The following is a 21,171-nucleotide window of genomic DNA, read 5'->3' on the forward strand; positions in this document are numbered from 1 at the left end:
TGATTATCTCCAAACTATATGTAATGGAAAAAACTCAAACTATAGAGATCTTAAGAAGAAATTGAAACCATGTGGTAAATAGCATAAGGGACATGTCATCCTGTCTGCTGCTAGAGTGTCTTTAAGATGCTTTCAGTGAATAGCTGAAAGATGAACTTACATTCCAATATTTTTATTCAATTACAAAAAAGGCATTTTTTCTATTTGTGCTCTAGTTTGTATGACATTAAATAAAAAAGAAAAACAGAAGGGTAAGTGTGGCTTGTCTTTGGACTATTTCAAGTTGAATATCATCAAAAATGTGGAAAGATTGAGATAATTCATAATAATGATAACAATAGTAGCTGGCATTTATTTTTGAGTTTGCAAAGCATTTATATATAAACAGAGAGCACCTCACTAGATCTGTAGTAAACAGCAGAGATCAAATTCATTCAGCACTCCTAATAAGTTTCCTGGTCACAAATCATCTTCTTTTTCCCAATCTGTTCTCTCTATAGCTGTCAAACTGATTTTTCTAGTATCAGAAGCAGATTATGTGGTGCAGTGCATAGGACACTGGGCCAGGAAGAGCTGAATTTAAATCTAGCCTTAAACACTTAATAGCAGAGAACCCTTGGAAAGTCACTTGACAATTACCTACCTCAGCTTCCTTATCTGTTAAAAAAAAAAAAAGATAATAATTGCACATACCTTAGAGGTTTGGTGTGAGGACTAAATAAAATAATTGTAAAGTGTTTAGCACAATGTCTGGTTCATAGTGGGGACTTAATAAATACTTATTTTTTTACATAATTTTTTTTTATTAGAATAACTTTTTGTTGACAGAACCCATGCCAGGATAATTTTTTACAACTAAATACTTATTTTTCAAATATGTAAGTCTAATCATGTCAGTCCTCTAATCAATACATTTCAGCACCTTCCTTTTGCCTTTAGGATTTTAGGATACTTAAAAAATACAAAAGGAGTTTGCATTTTAAGTCTTTCTCAACTTGCTCCCAATCTCCCTTTCCTACACTCTACAATGCAGTCAAACTGTCCTTGTTCTTACACATTACAATCCATCTCTTGAGTACCTTTGCATTGACTGCCCCTGGAATTCATCCTTACCTTCTTTCCACATTTTTGAGTCTATAACTCTCTGTCAGAACTCAGTGTCATTGCCACTGTCTAGATGAAGGCTTGTTGATTCCTTACAGCTGCTACTGTCCTCTCTCCTCTTAAATTTACCCAGTATTTATTTTATATACATTTTTGTTGTTATTCAGTTGCTTTAGTCATATTCGATGCTTCATGACCCCATTTAGAGTTTTCTTGGCAAAGATATTGCAGTGGTTTGCCATTTCCTTCTCCAGTTCATTTTACAAATGAGGAAACTGAGACAAACAGGGTTAAGTGATTTGCCCACAGTCACACAGCTTCTAAGTGTATGAGGTTGGATTTGAACTCTGGTCTTCTTGACGCTATTCCTGGTGCTCTCTTCCACTTCACTCACTACCAAGCTAGTCATATACATTTTACATATACTTTTGTGCCTGTCTCCCTGATGGAATACAAGTATTGAGGGTAGGGACTATTTAATTTTGGTCTTTACATCCCTAGTGCCTAGCCTAGCACCTGAAACCAAGTGAGGTACTTGAGAAATGTTATATTAATACACAGATCAATTGATGAACTGTAACTCTTCAAGGGCAAAGTATTCTGTCAGGTTGCATTGTCATTTTCAATACTTGCTGAAGTATTTCTGCTTATACCCTTCCTATTTTTAGCAGAATTCTTCCAATTACAATGATATGAGATGAGTTTACAGAATTTATCTCTGCTAGCTTGCTTGTTTACCATTCTCTCCATAAGGTTTAGTCAGGTGGCAGTCAATTACTTTTGTCACAGTATATTATGATATGACAGATTGAACAGAGAAAATGGACTGAAAAATACCAGAGGCTTCCTTTTACATAAGAAGACAAACTATAGCTTGGTTATAATTCTTACCAGTTTGCATGAATTGTGCTTTTTTAGTCAATCCAATGCTCTTTTTAGTTTAGAAAAAGGAAATAAAATAGTCAGTCTTGAATTTTTCCCTTTGATTTATATCATATCAGTAACATAATGTAGCCCCTTGTTGCTTAAAATGAACCATTCTGATCACAAGGGGCTTGAAAGAAGATATGACTATAGGATTAGTAAATTTATCTTCATTGAGCTGTCTAAAGAGTCACAGTGTAATTTTCCTCCTTTAATCACAGGGAGAATAAATGAACTTACTAGACTTTGGCTTGGTTGTCATGTCATAGAGGCCATCTGAATGTTTTTTTGTTTTTACTCCTTTGGCAATTTTTCCAGAATCACAATCTGGCTAATACCAGTGCACTGATTAAGTAGGTCCTTCATAAATTTGTGTTTGAGTTGTTGACAATAAATTACAGAAACACACTTTGTAACCATAAATTTTTCTATGGGAAAAGAATCAATGAGAGATGAGAGAATACTTTCACTTATCATCACTGGTTGTCTCAAACTTGTCTTTGTACAGATTTCAAAACATCTGTCTTACCCTTTTAGTTTAGTCAATTAGTCAGTCCTTTTAATTCACCTCGAATGTGAGCTCTTTTTACTCTTGGTTTCAGATCCATACTTGGATCTGCCTTTATCCACCTGCCAAATTATCTTCAAAACAATGAGAGGCCCAATAACTATAGATATTCCCTCCTAGGTAGTGAGAAGTGATGCAAAAAAAAAAAAAAAAAAAAAAAAAAAAAAAAAAAAAAAAAAAAAAAAAAAAAAAAAAAAGCTAGAAGAGCTGGTTTTGAGTCCCAACACTAGCCATTTACTTGCTATTGTAACCTTGGGGTTAAGTCATTAAACTCTGAAGCTCAGCTTCCCCCTCTGTAATAGGGTTGGACACACTGAAAGTTAACATTTGATGTAAACTCTAAGAGATCTCATACATTGGAAGGAGACGGCAGAGCAAATGCATTATTTGTTCTTTTATTTGGGATTTTAGAGAATATCTTATTTCTCACTTTGCAAATTTATTTGTTTTTTTTATGTGAATTATTAAATTTGTAATAAATGCTATTTAGGATCTCAGTGCTTACAAAAGAAATATTCCTAGGGGAAATATTTAGATCAGAATGCTCCTAAGAAAGGATGATGAATCATTTCTCACCTGCAACTTGGCAGCTGATTGTCACATTTACTCCCTGGATAGTTTTGATGATACTCCCCACATCAACAGTGACAGCAGGTAAGTCTGTATTGGTCACAGCCATCCTTGATGTCTTCACTAATGGTTTTCCTGGAAATGAGAAGTAACACCATATGTACAGGAAATAGACATAGCAATGACTGTGGAGATCACATTTGTAACAGGATGGACTAACAGTTACTGAAATCTGGTGATTAGGGACAGATCTAAGCAAATCCATTTGAAGGCAAACATAGTTTCCTTTTTATTATCTTATTTTACTACATTGCTTTCTTTTTATTACCCATTATTGAATCTATAGTAGAATTCCTTGACCTTTTTTGGTCATATGTAGTTATTTTTTCTGTCTTGGATATCAATTTTTATAGAGGGATCTGATGTTCTAGGAAATGTTTCTTACCATTTTGTTTTGTACCAAGAAAACATGCTTATCAAGTAATATTGTATGGTATAGTTATCAGTTGTGGTATTGTGTCATCCTACTATGGTATAAACTCCATGAGATCATGGACCTTGGTTTATCAAATCTTTTTATCTCCATCAGCATACAACATAATTCTCTGTATATAGCCTGTATCTAATAAATGTTTGTTAAAAATGCGTGAGGTGCTTAGGATACAGAGATATTTGAAGCTTCAATAGCTAGCCTTCTTTCCCTGTATTGGCAAATATATACATTATAGTAGACCACAAGATTGTTTGTCATGTCCAATTCAGAAGCTGATGGTCTTACTATCTGTCATTTTAGAACAAATCACTTATATCAGCAGTATAAATCACTGGCTTCCTTCATGAACATTCTGTATTCACTGGATATTTGTACCTACCAAGGAAAACTTGAACAATACCCTAAGATCTCTGATGACTAGTAAAATAATAGAATATTATCATGGGCAGCTAGGACCAGCTAATTGTGTAATCTTTTTTGTTATATGATTCAATAATTTGAGACTGTAATTTTGTCTGTTTGGATATTCATCCCATCAATAAGAATCATATCTCTTTGACTTAGTAAAAGTGAATAGTATTCTAGAGGAATTGTTGCCAAAAGATTGTCTTATGGCCTAGCTAGTGATAAGTCTCTCCAGGTGTTAGCTGGGCTGGTCCAAAGACAACAGCTGTCCAATCCAACTAATAGCTCCTTTCCAAAGTCCTTCCAGACTGGTGGGACCTAGAAGAGCTTGTACTACTCTGCAGTCATATCCTTAAAAGACAAGGGTCACCTCCATGTCAAATGATTATCCCATAACTCTGGAAAAAATGTATAACTTTGGGAAGCCAATATGGATTCAATCAAATCAGAACTTTTATTTTCCCATAGAAACCTGAGAAAATTCTCACCTTCATAACTGCTGAGACAGTTCCCTCAGAACAGAATTCTCAACTATTAAAATCATCATCTGGTTCACTCACAAGCTAACTGAAACAACTGAGGAATAACTTCAGAAATAACCGCTACAATGGAAGACTCAACAAGATTTTGTATACTTTATTGGAGTTACTAAATCAAAAGGGAAAAGGATTCTAGAAGAATTGTTTTTCCAATGAGGCTTCTGAGATTTTATTTCTTTATGAAATACTATATATGTTGACCATTAAACCTATAAAAAGCAGAAAAAACCTTATATCCCAGAAGGAGATATTTTCCTGTCTTTCTCCTCATTTGAAAAATTCATGTAAATAGGATCATGCTCTCTTCTTTCAATGGGAACTATGTACTTCCCTAAGCTCTTGTCTTCTTTCTATTTTCCACTGGTGATATTTGTGAAATGTCAGGAGTTACAGTATCTCTTTCATGATATTTTAAAATCAATGACAACCTCAAACTTCTACCTTATGGTTATGACCTCACTGATGGTCTACACCTGGATAGCTGCTCATCTGCATTGTTAAGTAGAGCTAAGCCATTGATCCAGACTGAAGCAATTTACTGGGTAACTACTGCTTTCCTTCAAATCCTGCCCACACCAATCAGTTCCTAAACTTTCCTAAGCAACTTGGCTGAAAACTTAATCTGCCTAGCGAAGGGGACTCTTAAAAGTTGTACTTTCAGCTTCATGAGTGCACACTGGAAAGTTTTCACTTGGTTTATTTATGTTATAACATAAACTATGGGTTCATATTTCAAAAAGATATGGAGTAGAGATGGGTAAAATTTCAGTATGAGCCTTCTATACTCCTGGGAGAGAAATGACCTGGTAGATAAACTTGTTGTCCAAGTGCCAGGTAAATTACAGATTAGAGAGGAAGTAGGTAGACATAAACTGAATTCTATTGGGTCTTTGGCTGGGTGTAATGTATGGGGTAGTGAGCCTCCCTGGCCAGTCTATTTCAGGTTTGTTTATCAGACCACATTCTGAACAACTCCAATTCTTGGGAGGTATATTGCATAAATCTAAAAGACCCTCAGGTGGGTAAGTTAATTATGGAAATATTCTGATGTGCTCATTCAGATTTTAAAGGCTTCAGATTAAACTAGGACCCCTTTGAACTTTTCTGAATAAATTGGAATCCACAGGGGACCTACGTCTGGACTTCAAGCATATTCTCTGAAATAAAAGTGAACTATACCTTAGTCTTGAGGTAACTAGGCACTCTCATTTCTTTTATTTCCTTTTTGAAACTGATGTTAATATGAATAATTAAATTTATAATAATCTATATTGAAAAAATCTATACATATCAATATTTATAATACCATATCAGTTATTCTCTCCTTTAGTGTCTTTTTCTTTTTTTCTCCTCTTTGCCAAGATGGACATTTATTTAGGAGAAGAGCTTACAGACAAAAAGAAGAGGTGAAATAGGGAAAGTGGAAAATTTGAAACAGATTTGGGAGAGCAATAGGGTTACCAAAGAAAGAAGTTTGGAAGAATCCATTAAAGAGATATTCCATGAGTCTTGTGCATGCCATTGACTGGCAAGTTAAATCCATAGAAGTTTAGTAAACTAACCAGACTTAGCTATAGTAAGGAGAAAGATGTCATTAAAGGGAAGATGTTTGGAGGAAGGAGGAAGGGAGAAGGAGAGGGAAAAGCAGAGGGAAAGGAAGAAGTAGAGAGAAAGAGAGAGGGAGGGAGAGAGAGAAAGAGGCAGGGAGAGGGAGAGAGAGAAGGGAGGAGGGAGGAAAAGAGAGGGAGAGAGATAGAGAGGAAAGGAGAGGAGGAGGGGAAGAGGGAGGGAGGGGAAAAGAAAGGGAGGGATGGAAGGAAGAGCTGCTTCTGCTTTTGGATGGCTTTAATTATTAAGGAAGTTTTTGCCCAACATCAGAGCTAATTTTTTCTCTTTACAATTTTTTGCATTGCTCCTAGTTCTGGCCTCTAGGGACAAGCAGTCTAAGTTTAACCTGCCTTCTAGGTCTAATCTGGCCCTCGGCTATTTGAAAATAACTTTTGTGGACTCCTAAGTCTTCTGTGGCATAAATATCCTCAGTTCCATCATGATTCATATGACATGGCTCAATGCTCTTCATCATTCTAGCTGTTATTTTGGATACTATCCAGTTTATCCATGTCCTTTCTGAAATGTACCAAAGTACTCTAGTACTGAAGACTATACTCCATATATTGTCTAACTGAGCAAGAATACAGTGACACTGTCACTTTCCTATCCCTAAATATCATGTCTCTCAATGAAACCTAAGATCCTATTAACTTTCTTGGATGCCATCCAACATCGTGACTCAATATTGCACTTGTAATACATTAAAACTTTCATTTTTCCCTGGACAAATCCTTTTCTAATCATTTGTACTTTGGAATAATCATCTTCCTCACCTTGTACTTTGAAAATAATTTTTTGTGAATTAGTGTAAAGACTCCATTCTTAAGAAGCTTATAAATGTAATAGAGAGGAAAAGAAAGCAACCAATTAATCAACAAGCATTTTAAGCATCTACAATGTGGAAGGCACTGTGCTAGGTGCTGGGATATGAAGACAATGAACACAATCAACTTTCATAAATGGTGTGAGCTTCACTTCTGAAATCCAATTAGCCAAGAAATTCTTTGCCTTAGTTTCTAGAACGAAAAACCTGACATGTAGTTTGTACTATGCTCTTATAAACTAACAACTTCTCCTATTCAAAAACTGATTTTATATCCCTAAGAAGTTGGAAGTATTTCTCTGGGGTGTCATTTGTAGTTTTTGCGAAAACATCCTATTGCTCAGATTCTGGATTCTGTGTATGACTCTCCAGGATGTGCTCTGACTTATTTTTCTCTTCTCTGTAGCTTTTCAGCTGCTTATGTCCTCCAACAAGTTTTCTTCAAAGAGCTAAAGATCAGCCTGACACTACCATTTGCTTGCTTTATTCTAGATTAGGTTCCCAATAATTGTATTAAATCCTGGTAAACAAAGGATATTTAGTCTGCTGTGGAGCTGACCCATAGCTGGATAAACATAAATAAGAAAGTTAATCCTCAAGAGTCATTATTTGCAAATAATTGGAAGAATGTCAACAGTGTTTTTGCCTTTTAACAGGTAAGGGGAAGAATCATGTAACCAGAACGGAAGAAAGCATCTGGATCTAGTATAGAGAGATGAATAAAGATTGCTAACTGGAAGAAATTAAGGGAAAGGCAAATCTTATATCCACAAAAAATGCATTAAAAATCTGACATTAATCTACCCTGGGGCTTCACTGCTCAGCTCAATAATCACTGAACTCCATGATCTTGGTGAAGCCAGCAGCTAAATTTCCATTCCTCATATAGCAATGAGATTGCCAGGGTAGAAATTCTGATATTAAGCAGATATAAGACAAGAAGATGTGATTGTGTGAACATGTGGTAGCATAGTGTGGGCAAAAGAAAACTGAGAAAATATTTCTCCTTTTTTTTTTTTTTTTTTTTTTTTTTTTTTAAACAAACAATGCTAGACTGGGAGTCAGAGACACTGAGTTCAAATTATGACTGTCATTTACTTACTACTTATGTGACCTTGAGCAGAGGATTATAATAGAGGAAACATTGACTTGGGAATCTCAGGAGATAACAATAATAAAAGCCTCAACTACTCATGTTTATATAACACTTTAGCATTTTCAAAATACTTTCCCAACAACTCAGGTAGGTAATGTATTATTATCTCCATTTTATAGAGGTGAAAACAATTATTTGTTCAAGGTCATAAGGTAGTAACTGTCAGAGCTAGAGTGTCTTTCTGGCTTTCTTCCTAACTCTGGGTCCCTGCTCATTAGAATATTTCTCTACAGTGTGTTAAGTTTTAATTCTACCAGGGAGAATTTTATCATCCATAAAATGGGCATTAGATGATCTCTGAGATTTCTCCTATCCCCACATTTCCATCATTACTGACATAAAGCTGAAGACATTTTCTGGGCTATACTCTTCTCCACCTGGATAATCTTTCAGAAGTCCAGACTCGACACAATCCAAACAGAACTTTCCGTCTAACCCCCTAAGCTCTGCCTCTCATCCCAACATGCTTATTTCTGGTGATTATATCACTACCACTCAGTTACTCAGGCTCAAAAATTTAGTCATCTCTGACTCTTCCTTGTCCCTTACTTCTAACACTAATGACTTATCAAGTCCATCTCAATAGTTTTCCCATCTATTTTCCTGCCCACTTCTAGTACCATCACCCTAGCCTAGGCCTTTGCCCCATGTCACACAGAGTTTAACAATCTTCCAATTGGTTATTCTGTTCCTCCTCCTATCCAACTTTCACAAAGTTGCCAAATAACATTCCTGACTATGTCATTTCCCTCCTTGAACATTTCAGGTGATTCCTCTTGGTCAGTGGTTCTCAAAGTGTGGTGCAATGAATCCTGGAGGGTCTCTGAAATCCTTTCAGAGGGTCTACAAATTCAAAATTAGTTTTTTTTCTATTTATGAGAAATATCTATTATGTAATCCATATAAACAAAAACTCTTTGGACATATTCTCAATAGATGTTAATACCATAAAGATACTGAGAAAAAGAGTTTGAGAACCACTGATCTTGGTCATACGATAAATATGTAAACTTTGAGGGTCACCACGAGGCCTTTACAGCCTCATTTCACAATACCCTCCCTTCACAGTCTATATCCCCAAAACTAAGGCTTCCCCAGTCTCATCCTGTACTTTTGACTTCCCATATTGGGAACAAACTTCTTCAATATCTCTGTTACTTGATTTTTTCCAATAAGAGTTAGCTTAAATATCAATTGCTCCATGAAGCCTTCCCTGAGTTTCTAAGTGAAAATTGATCTATTGCATCTCCAATTTTCTTAGATTTCTGAAAAACTCTTCTTGGCTCTACCACAATTTACATCTAATTTTTTTTAAATACATGCCATATCATCCTAATGAAACTATAAGCTCCTTAAGGCAAAGGATTGTGTTTTTTCACTTCTGCATGCTCAGTGCAAAATAGAATATATAGTAGATGCTTAATAAATTTGTTGAATTTAATTAAGTTTCATACCATTAGAAATGTATGCCTATAAATTCAAGGCAAAGTAAAAGAGCCAGTGGTCTGCCAATACTATAATAGTAAGAATTTAAAATTTTAAAAAATTATTAAAATAGAAGAAAATGATAAATTTTGCTTGGCAACTATGAGAAGGAGGAAGAGAGGGAGGGAGATGCAGTGAAGGTGTGGAGGGTGATGTCCTCACTTACTAGACTTTTCCATGCTTGGTATATGTTGACAAAGATTTTTCTGTTACCTGCTAAAGTGACAGCAATGGAGACAGAGTCGGATCCTAGGGCGTTCGTGGCATTGCAAGTGTAGAAACCCACATCAGCTTCAACAGGTGCTAGGATCTGTAAGGAATCATCTGGTTGCAGAAGAATTCTGGAAGCAATAGAAAAAAAAATGCAGTTCTGGTCAGGTCTCTGGTTTCCTCTTCTGATATTCTTGGCTATAGTAAGCCAATTTTAATAACAGAGGCAGACCCATCTTGTTGAAATGGGGAAACCAAGGATTTCTTACACTTTGGCAATTGTAATTATGGTTGGGCCCTAAAAAAAGACACAGGGCCCTTGTGTGCCTTTGCAGTTTGATGATTAACTCAGTAAGAGTTCATTATTAATCATGATTCAGCACATAGTACATACCCCATGGGGGTACAAATAAATCTAAAAATTCAGAAAAATTTACTCTCACGGGGAGATGTAATGGTACAGGGGAAAGAATAATGATTCTACAGTCAAGGGATCTGTATTCAAATATTGTCTCTGATGTCTACTATCTGTGAGACTGGGAAAAAATCACAATCTCATTTTAGATAAAGTTTTTTTCATCGATAAAATGAGGAGGTTAGGCTAAAAAGCCTTGTAGACAGAATTTCTCTAAATCTATGTACCTATGCTCTGTATCTACATGCCTGTAAACTGCTTTGAACTGGATTGAAATGGATTAGATGATCTTTGAGGTTTTAGCTCTAGAACTGTGATTCTAAATTTGGAAACATATGGATAAACAATTCTACAGGTCCATTTACTACAGCTTCAGAATTCACAAAGTTTATGGCTATCTATTCATCTCTTCTGTTCAAATGATGGCATTTCTAGTAGTCACTTGCTATAAGTTCAAGAAATGAACTATCAACCAAGCAAATTGCCCTATTAAGTACTTTTTGCTGATAATGGTTATAACTTTTATGGAACCCTTAACACAAATGGAGAGGAGAGAAAGAGAGAGACAAGAGAGAAACAGAGAGAGATTGAGAAATCTACATGAGTTGATTTTACCAAAAAAAAAAAAAAAAAGTACATCTCTGATTCAGTTAATTTAATGCTGCATAACTTAATAAAAAGGAGAGTATAGAAAACCAACTCTGTAGAAGCTGTTAAATGTTCTGTTAGAAGAATGACAGTTGGGAACTCTGTGAAGAAAGTTAATACTTCTTTTGGCTGACTAATCCAAGATGAAGGAGAAATTATAACTCTGAACTAAGATGAAATACTTTTTTTATGTGATGAAATTTATGAAATCAGAGAAAAAGGAGAATACATGATGGGGCGAAGGATAGGATCAAGATTCTGAGAAGTAGAGTCTGTCAAAGGGCAAAGCAAATAATAACCTGTGAATATTCCATTATGTTTGTTTCACTTAAATACAAGGGGCTAAAGTTTGTATTAAAAGGGATATTTCTTTGAAAGTATATTCAACCAGAAAATAAAGCAGGTTAACACTAACATGACTCATGCCTAACATCACAGGACCCTAGCTTTTTTCATTCAATATTCCCAAGACATTTGTCATATGTCTGATATGCTAGATGCTGGGAAGGAGACAGATACTAACTCTAGAAAAGGCATGAGTATATTCCCTGTGACAACTTGAATCTTTAAGGATCCAAGCATTAAGAGGATGAAAGAATTCAGATCATTTCTTTAGTCCACACAAATATTCTTCCCCAAGTAAGATATGTGGATGTATATATATATATGCTAGATTATGATAATAATAATGATAATAATAATTATTAATATCTTCCCTGACATAGACAATTCATCTAAATTATGATATCAGAGGAACACTGGATGCAATGAAGAGTTAAGTTAAGTGACTTGTCCAGGGTCACAAAGTTGGTGTATATGAGGAGAGGTCTTGAATATATATTTTCCTGATTCCAAAGATAACCCTTTCACCATATTATTCCATTGCTGTTGTTTTGTCATATTTCTCTCTGTGATCCCATGAACTATGTCCATGGAGTTTTCTTGCAAGATACTGGAATGATTTGCCATTCCCTTCTCTAGTGGATTCCCAATTTATAGCTGATAAATGGAGGCAAACCGGGTAAAATGGCTTGCCCAGTGCTCTAAAATGGCCCACTGTGCCACCTAGATATCCCATGTTGTCTCTATAAAGAGGCAGCTAGACTACACAGTAGATAGAGTCAGGAAGACAAATTCAAATTCACCTTCAGATACTAGTTCTGTGAGCCTGGGTAAATTACTTCACTTCTATTTTCTTCAACTGTAAAATGGGGATAATAATATCATTTACTTCTTAGGGTTGTTCTGGGAATCAAATAAGAAAATATTTATGAAGTTCTTAGCATTCTATGTCTGGTACATAATAAGAGTTTAACATTCCCTTCCTTACTAAATATAACACCCAATACAAAGGAATATGGACTAAGTAAACAAAAAGTGTCCAGAGTACTAGGAAATAAAGTGAGGAAGAGATCCCATTACTGATCTACTTCTCAGATTTCTTATGGGTTAAGTATTTCTAAAAGATAACATAAATTGTATGTATTATAGATTATTTTTTATTGGAAAAAGGCTGTATTAATAATTCACCTTTCCATGATGTCTTAATTCACTTGCCTCACAACTCTGTCCATTAGGTAGTGCTAGGCTTACAATCCCATTTTTCAGATGAAGCCACTGAGACATGGAATGATGATAATGGTAAAATGGATTTCACTCCTAAGCACAGAGCCCTTCAAACTCTATTCCACTACCTCTCAATTGGTCATTTGAATTGTTAGCAATTCCTTCTCTCATTCCTCAAAAAGTATAGGAATAAGATAAGTATAGGAAGAATAGGAATAGCAACATTGCTATACTTTAAACTGTTTTGCTGTGAATTGCCTCCATCTCAGCTTTGCCAACCAAAGAATTGGTACCAGTTATTCTCTGGGAGAACAAAGAAAGTAAAATACCACTATTAATAGACACTAAATAAGCTAACAACCAATGAAACTCTAAAGGAAAGTTAAGGTCCCCACTGAACTCTAGGTCTTAAAAGCTATACCAGTGTACTTCCAAGGTGAGAACTGAACTTGCTGACAGACAGAGTGGCTGTGGTCACCGGAGGGACTGACCACCTGGGGAATGAGGTCATTTTTTTCAGTCTTCATGATTTATGAAAATTGCCTCCCTGAGGTTCAAAGGTCTTAGTGTGATGTGTTCTCCCTCCTTCTCTTTCTGTCTCTCTAGCTGGTAATTTCACAACTTTTATACCTGCACTTTGTGTTCCTGGGAACCTGCTGCTTTGTTGATCTGGGATAGGGGTAAAGGAGGGAGGGAAACAATACACAGACAAGTAGGTACATACAAAATATATACAAAGAGGTTATTTCTCACTGATTTCCCCAATATGAAATCATCTAAACTTCACTCACTCTTTTACAATGGAGAAAATCTCATTAACCCTGAGGCAGCTCATTCCACATTTGGACAGCGCTATTTACTGGCAAATTATTTTTTAGGTTAAGCCAAACTGCCAATATTGGCTCAAATAAAAATATTTATTACATTTACTATGCATCCATAAGCATTTATAAAGTACCTACTATGTCTTGAACCCTGTGCTAAGTCCTGACGATATGAACCCAACCAGAAACAGATAAGATTATCAATAGAAATGACTTTAAAGAAGATGCATTTTGGGTTAGGGTTGGAGGAACAACTGCTTTTTCAGCATACCCAAGGACTCTAGAGTTTTTCCATTTAACTTAGAACTAACACATCTCTTTGAGATGAAGAACAGTCTTGCTTTTCAATTTTAATCCACTGTTGTTTATACAAAATAAATGCTTGATAACTGCTTCTCCTTCTCTCTCTCTCTCTCTCTCTCTCTCTGTCTCTTGTCTCTCTGTTTCTCTCTCTCTCTCTCTCTCTCTCTGTCTCTCTCTCTCTCTCATTTATTAAGACACAGCTAGTAAGAATCTAATTCTGGATTTGAACTCAGGACCTCCTAACTCTAGTGTCAGTGCTCTGGGCCATGTCGCTGTCCCAATAAATGTCTTTTCATTCATTCATGGAGTTTAAATGGCATTATCCTTTTCTAAGGGAGAAAAAAAAAAGCATTGCTTTTGCTTCAGCAATTTACAAGAATCCTAATGCCAAAAGGAAAGGTCTTTTCTTAAAAGGTCTGGGCCACCCATTGATACCTAGTAGGGATGTGTAGAGTTTAGCTTTCTTTGAGTGGCCTTTGGCTTGTGGCAAGGCTTGCAGCTACTTAAGGAAATGCTCAGTCACTAACCAGAACGTTTTGTTTTCAGTCTCTTGGTGCTAGAGGAGGAAAAAGTGCTTTGAGAAGCCCTCCCTCCAGGAGCAAGAATGTTTTTTCTGAAACCAAAAAATGCAGTAGCTCAAAGGCATGCAGGCTGGGGGTTTTTGTGGAGGTTTCTTAGAGCAGATGTTGAGGCTTCTAAAGAGTTTCACATCATCTGTAAGCTTGGGAAACTTGTCTTTAGTTTAACCTTTGCTATTTTTAATGCAATTGCCAGACTAAAAGTTACTTAACACCCGATGCTTCAGAACTGTTCCAGGTCTAAGAAAAAGAGACATTTTGGGAATGGGAGAAGGCCATCCAACCCTGCATTATTCACTCTCTTTAATTTGTCTTAATCCTGTCTTCAGGTCTTTTTTTTTTTTTTTTTTTTTTTTTTTTTTTTTTTTTTTTTTTTTTTTTTTGCCTCTCTTGGCTTCCTTTGCTCCAAAAATACATCTAGTTATATCTTGAATTCATTACTACACGTGGCTTCATCAATGGCACTGGTAAATCAATCTACATTACTGCCCTTTGCCTAAAATAGTTCAGCCTGGCTTTCCTATTTACCTTTCAGAATTTACCTCTCATTTGTCCCACTAGCTAGTATTAAAAGTGTTGATCCCTTTATCAAAACCTTCTGTCTTTTACCGTATGGGGTCCTCTTTGACAGTAAGACATAATGAATGGCTTAAAAATTCTTCTTTTTCAAGATCTTGATGGATTGACCATGAAATAGTGACTTACAATGTGTTTTATATGAAGGTTTAGCTCTGCTATTCTTAGTGTATCTACTCTGATTCTATCACATACTTCGAAACCCACCTACTAATTTCAGGGATCTCTTCCTTAACCCCAAATCCCTTCATGGTGTCCAGTTCACTTACTGTATTGTAAAAGAAAATCGCAGGATTCACAGCTCGAAGTAATCTTAGAGATCATATGGTCTAACTGCCCCTTTTTACAGTTGAGCAAATTAAGGGTTACCAAGATATAATTACTTGTCTTTTGCCACGTGGAATAATTTTAATTCAGGATTCCTGACCCCAAACCTGTACTTTTTCCAGTCTTGAGAATAATTCCTTTTCCCCACCTCTCTATCTAAGGAAACTGCTGTTCAGGTGTGGGTTGGACTAATTAACTTCTCAAGTTCCTTCTAATACTGGGATTCCTTGACTCTATAATTTTATATCATCAACTGTGAAATAAATTTGTCTCCTTTACATATGCTCCTATTGCTGAAAACAAGCCTCACGATTTTGAAGCTGGTGTTCATTTTATCACTAAACTTGGAAATCTTTTTTTTATTTGCTTATGACTTTCACATGCAACATCACTGGCAAGTATAGTTAAAAAACTGACCCTCTAGGCATTTCCCATTGAACACTCCCTTCCATCCTGAGAAGTTTCCATGTATGGCCATTTTGTAGCTTGATATGAAGCCTGTTTTCCATTCATTTTCTTAATTCACCTCCTATTGCATACTGCTTTGAAACTTATCCAAAGCCTCCTTTTAAAGTTTCTATAAGATCTATAGAGGTATTCATATATACGAGAGCAGAAATCCCCTCAAAGATCGCAAACAATGAATTATCGAGTCTTTCTGCCTAGATCTAGATTGCTGATTCTTAATAAAACTTATTTTCTAGGTACTTTTCTGTCATATCGTTTAGGAAATCACTTGGGACAAACCTGGGAAGACTTTAATGAACTGCTGTACAATTCAGTGAGTAGAACACAAAGAATATGGCACATAATAACAACGAATATTGTAGAGGAAAACACCTTCAAAGATGAAAGAACTCTGATATAATTACCAACTAAAATTCCAAAGGACTACCGAGGAAAGATATTCCATACATTTTGAAAATAAAATGATAAAGTCAAGGTTCAAAGTGAATCCATATTTTTAGACTTGAAAAATGGGGGGGGGTTATTTTACAAATACATGATACAAATGATACAAAATTTTCTCTCTTTCAATAGAAGGGGCATAGGAGTTGAATGAAGTATAAGTGATAGGGTTATAAAAATGGGGAAAAAGAAAATTATATCATTTCTCCCCCATTCTATGATTTCATAAGTATAAGTCTCTTGAATTGGTAACTTGATCATCTCAATCAGAGCTCTAATGAGAACTTTAATGAGGACTTTATGATGCCAAAACAAAGAGGGAATGGAAAGTACATTTTTCAATTCAATTCAGTAAACATTTTAAAAATGTCTATTCTGTGCCAGGTTCTGGGGGGGGGGTGTAAATAAGAAAAAGGACAGTTATTGATCTCAAGGTGCTTACAGTCTAATAGAGAAAGATAACAAGATGAAGAGGTGAGGAAGCAGGGGTACCTGGTATGGGAACATGGTGTTTTAAGGATTTGAAGCCACACAGAGCTTTTGATGGAAAATACAGTTATTAGGAATACTGGAAGGAGTTTAGTATATTCATCCTTTCAGGAGATAGAAACAAATTGTTCTTGGTATCTAATTAATAAGAATAAGTGGTTAAAATAAGAAACCTTAGAACCTCCTACTTTGAACTCCCTAGTATACATGATTATACTCTTCTCCCTTACATTTTATGCTGAGAGGTATGATTTACCCAAGTTCATAGAACTGGTACCATACAAAAATAATTATATAAATCTGTTCCATATTACTACCTTTTGTTAATGTGACATATTAATGATCTTTTTATAATAAAGATGATATAAATTTAAAAATTTAAATTATTCTACTTGTTCTAAGTCCTAAAGGTCATACATACTGGTTGTGTAAGATATTTCCCTTAATTAATGTGGATCAATAATTTTTCTGCCCCAGTGGGGCATTGAAGGCTTATATGATTTCCTGTGGTCACGCAGCTAATACATATTGAAGGCAGACTGTAAACCTGGGTCCCTTTGTCCTCAAAGCAGATATCCACTGTACCACTTTCCCTTATCAAACATGTAAAAATGATACTTAGGAATTTCCTAATGGTGGGACTCTGAAAACAGTTCAGATTGAATTCACTATAATTCACAGGTATTTAATAAATGCTTATATTTATGAAGGAATGGATAATAACCATTAAACCCAGCAAAAATTAGCATAGTTTTTTTTTTTTCCCCTCCTTGGGGTAGATCTTTTTTCTAAACACACACACACACACACACACACACACACACACACACACTCACTCACTCACACTCTCTCTCAATCTCTCTCTCTCTCTCTCTCTCTCTCTCTCTAGACTCCTCAGAAATGATGATACTAGATAAAGCATTTACTAAATCTGGTGTGTCTAAGTAAAAATTTAAAACCGAATGAAACTTAAGCCTAATTATTTGTCTGATATACTCAATACTAATTTGCTTTATCCAGAACTGTCTGATTCCACTGTTTTGTCCTCCCCATCTTTTTTTTAACAGAGAATGCTGCAAAACAAAAATAAACTAATGAAGACATTCCTTCAAATATCACTCTTGCATGGGAAAAGTGAGAGTACCTAGGAGTAATGGGTTTCAAACTTTGTTCCATGGAGTCTTAGGTTTCTTTGAAAGTATAGTAATTGCAGACAGACTTAGACTGCCTCTGGCTCTGTAGTTTAGACCCATCTCTGCCCCACAATTGGGACAAGTATTACAAAACAAAAAAAGTAAGAGACATGGGAATTTGGCCTTAAAACAAATGAAACAAAACAAACCTTTTGCTGCCTTCTTATTATGGCAATGTTGGATAGGAACATTTTGGGGAAGAGCTGGGTCAGGGGTTGGAGGATGGATACAGCTTTGTGATATAATGTAAGCAAAGGGGACATATTGGTTTTATTTAGTGTTCTGTTCCTCCATTAAAATTTTCATAGAACATTGCTTGATTCTCCTCTGCCCTATCATATCTTACCTGGCTTAGGCAATTATCATGTTTCCCACTAAATTCTAAATTCCTTGAAAATAGAAACTGTGGCCTTTTTTCTTTTTCTAACCACATGCTCCAGTCCAATAACTTCTAGGTAGTAAGTGTTTAAACTTTGGTTGAACTAAATTAACTAATTCCCTAATAAAATCACTGGGAAATACTCGATAGAATTCTGTCCATTATCAAAAAAAAAATCATATTTTTTGGGTAACATCTAGAAGTAAGACTTCCTGGAATGTAAGTGGTAATGGAGAATTATATTGACTTTTCAATACAATCAGGTCTAAAAACACTCTTACAATAGCTGTAAGAACATACTGTCTAATTCATCTCATTGGGAGGTGGGGGCAAACCAGGGATGGACTTTAAGCAGCAATGTGGGGAATGCTAGTACCTTACAAACCCCCAAAAGCGATGAAGCTGTGAAAGCAAGTACAGTTCAATTGAGTTGCAATTTAATACTAATTAAGTCCAAATATAAACTCTCTACCTCAAAGGAGTACTGAGAGTCAAGAAAGTACTTTGTAATAATAGTTGCTGTTGTTATTATTCAGATGGTTGTGTTTCCCATGGGGCACAATGCCCTTGTAAGCCATAATAACTATGCCAAGAATAGAATGGAACTTCAAGAGTGGACTGTTTTCTTCTTGGGCTGAACCAGATGACCAGACTAAGTTGTTTTAACACCCCCCCCCCCCCATAACTTATTCAGAAGCTTTGGCAGCAGACTTTTGGTGTGTTAACTGCTTCTCTATCTGCTGCCTTCCATTACAACAGCACACATTTTAAATAATCTCTCCTTTTCCAAAACCAAAACTCAAGTATGTGCAAAATACAGCCAATGCTCAATTTCCAGTGCTAATGGCAGTGTTTGGGAAAAGGGGGAGAGAGGCAGGCAGGCGGAGCATGGAAAAATGAAATTCACAATCCAGAAATACCATGCTAGGGATCAGAACTTCCTCTTTCACCAAATCTATCATCAGGATTATTAACAAGTACATAATTCTTACTTCAGTTTCACCTTTTCTCCTATTTTCCTGATTCTTCTCCTATTGAGGTCAAAAAGATCAACAAATGAAAGGAGATGAGGGAAATGGTAAATCCAGATAATCCACAAGTTGGATAATTTGTATTTGAATAATGTTCAATTTCCATTCCCATACTCTATAGCTCTTTCATCCAGCCTGAACTTTTCTCCAACTCTTATTCTTGTCTTGGTTCCTAGCTCACATCATCTTCCATGCTTAAAATGAAATCCTCAGTCCTCCATTAATTCTGGTCTTGTCTACAAGACTGAGATGATACCTCTCATAGAACCTCCTTTCATCCCATCCTTCATCCATCTTATTACCTTTGAATTGACACATTAGCTGGCATTGATTTATTTGGCATTAAATAAGAGCAATGGTAAACTAGCCTATACCAATATAACTAGATTGTAAGAATGTGGCACTTCAACATTTACACAGCACCTTATATATGTTATCTTTACTTGAGCCTTAACAACAATCATGTGAAGTACAACAATCTTACAATTACTACAAGAAGTAGGATTATGCCTACTTTATAGGTAAAGAAACCAGAACCCCAGAAAATAAGTTCATTTCTCTAGTCACACAGTTAGTAAATATGGGATTTGAACCCATCTAATCACAAATCCAGCACTATTTCCCCTACACTAAGCCATTAACTAAAATAGAAATGTTTGGACTTCTGAGAATTGTACGGATTTTTCTCCACTGGGAAATTATAGAAGTTGAAGATCTGCTGACACGAGTGACTCAGAAGCTCAATCCTTCTATATAAAAATTCTACTGGCTTAAGAGCAAAAGTCCCCATCATTTTATCATCTCCTTAAAAATAAGATCTCACTTGTGATCAGGTCTTGGGTTATTTTTATTTTACTTTCTTTACTTGACTTACTGTCTGCCCTATAGACAATGTTGGTGCTGAAGCTGAGACTGCATGAGAAAAACTGACTTGGACTCTAAACAAAAACAGACCAACTGAAGCACAAGCCTAGTCAATTCAGCACTTCCTCAGTGAAAGCATTTTGGAAATAAATGAGCATTTTGGAACCACTCCCGGGCATGCTAATGATGACAAACCATGAAATTTAGTACAAAATAGGGTACCCCATTCCCTGATACAGTGGTACCAATGGCAGCTCTGTGTTTGTCATATGTTTAATGTGGTGCACACTTTTTTTTTTTTTCCAACTCAGGTTTAAAAAACAGTCCAGCAAACTGATCTTCAGCCATATTTCCTACTGTCCAGCCAAGAGAAATGAAATACTTTTTGTTCCATGAATCAGCAAGACATGGAAAGCTTACTTTTCACTCTTTTCCCACTATCTAAAACAGAAAGAATTGATTAAAGCTAGATTTGAGCAAACTTGGGAAGCCTAACCATGGCACTATTTCTTTTAAGCATCACCATCCTGGTTTATGTGCTCTATTATTTAAGCCTTAACCTTGGCCTTCCCTTGTATGGCATTCTTATGCTGCCCTTTAGATGCCTAGAAGCTCATTCCTATCAAGTATCTGAACCACTCATCCCCTACTTTATTGAAAATTCCCAATGATATACTAGGACTAGGCTATCTGTGTTCTCTCAAATAACAATGAACTAATCAATCAGTCAACAAGCTTTGTGGTTATCAGTGTGCCAGGGTTATCAATGTTAATGTTTAAAAGCCAAGACAAAATATTCCCAGAATTCTCTTTCCAAACTAACATTTCTCAGTTTTTCAGTTGTATCCAACTCTCCACAGCCCATTTGCGGTTTTCTTGGCAAAGATGCAGGAGTAGTTTGCCATTTTCTTTTGTAGCTCATTTACAGATGAGGAAATTGAGGCAAAGGAAGTTAAGTGACTTGTCCAGAGAACAGATCTAGTAAAAAAAAATGTCTGAGGCTGGTTTTGAATACACAAAGATGAATCTTCCTGATATAAATGAATTTTAACGTTGGCCTTCTAGAGAGAATATAGCTACCATAATTCATAGAATCATAGGATCATAAATTTTAGATGTTATCTACGCCTATACTCTTATTTTATAGGTTAATAAAAACCAACAATAAGGCTCATGGAATG

The 21,171-nt window shown here is 35.8% G+C and overlaps 1 protein-coding gene across 2 annotated transcripts in view; it reads right to left on the reverse strand.

The window, feature by feature from the left end:
- Nucleotides 1–21,171, reverse strand: part of ADAMTSL1 (ADAMTS like 1) — a 1,023,200-nt gene that overhangs the window by 55,795 nt on the left and 946,234 nt on the right. For both annotated transcript variants that reach the window (XM_031961469.1, XM_023497962.2), the window contains 2 exons: nt 9,892–10,019; nt 3,173–3,301 (listed from right to left, as the gene is read on the reverse strand). In XM_031961469.1, the coding sequence (XP_031817329.1) occupies nt 3,173–3,301; nt 9,892–10,019 (257 nt within the window). The remainder of the gene's footprint in view (nt 1–3,172; nt 3,302–9,891; nt 10,020–21,171) is intronic.

The sequence above is a fragment of the Sarcophilus harrisii genome, chromosome 1 (assembly GCF_902635505.1).
Source record: "Sarcophilus harrisii chromosome 1, mSarHar1.11, whole genome shotgun sequence".
Taxonomy (NCBI): Eukaryota; Metazoa; Chordata; class Mammalia; order Dasyuromorphia; family Dasyuridae; genus Sarcophilus; species Sarcophilus harrisii.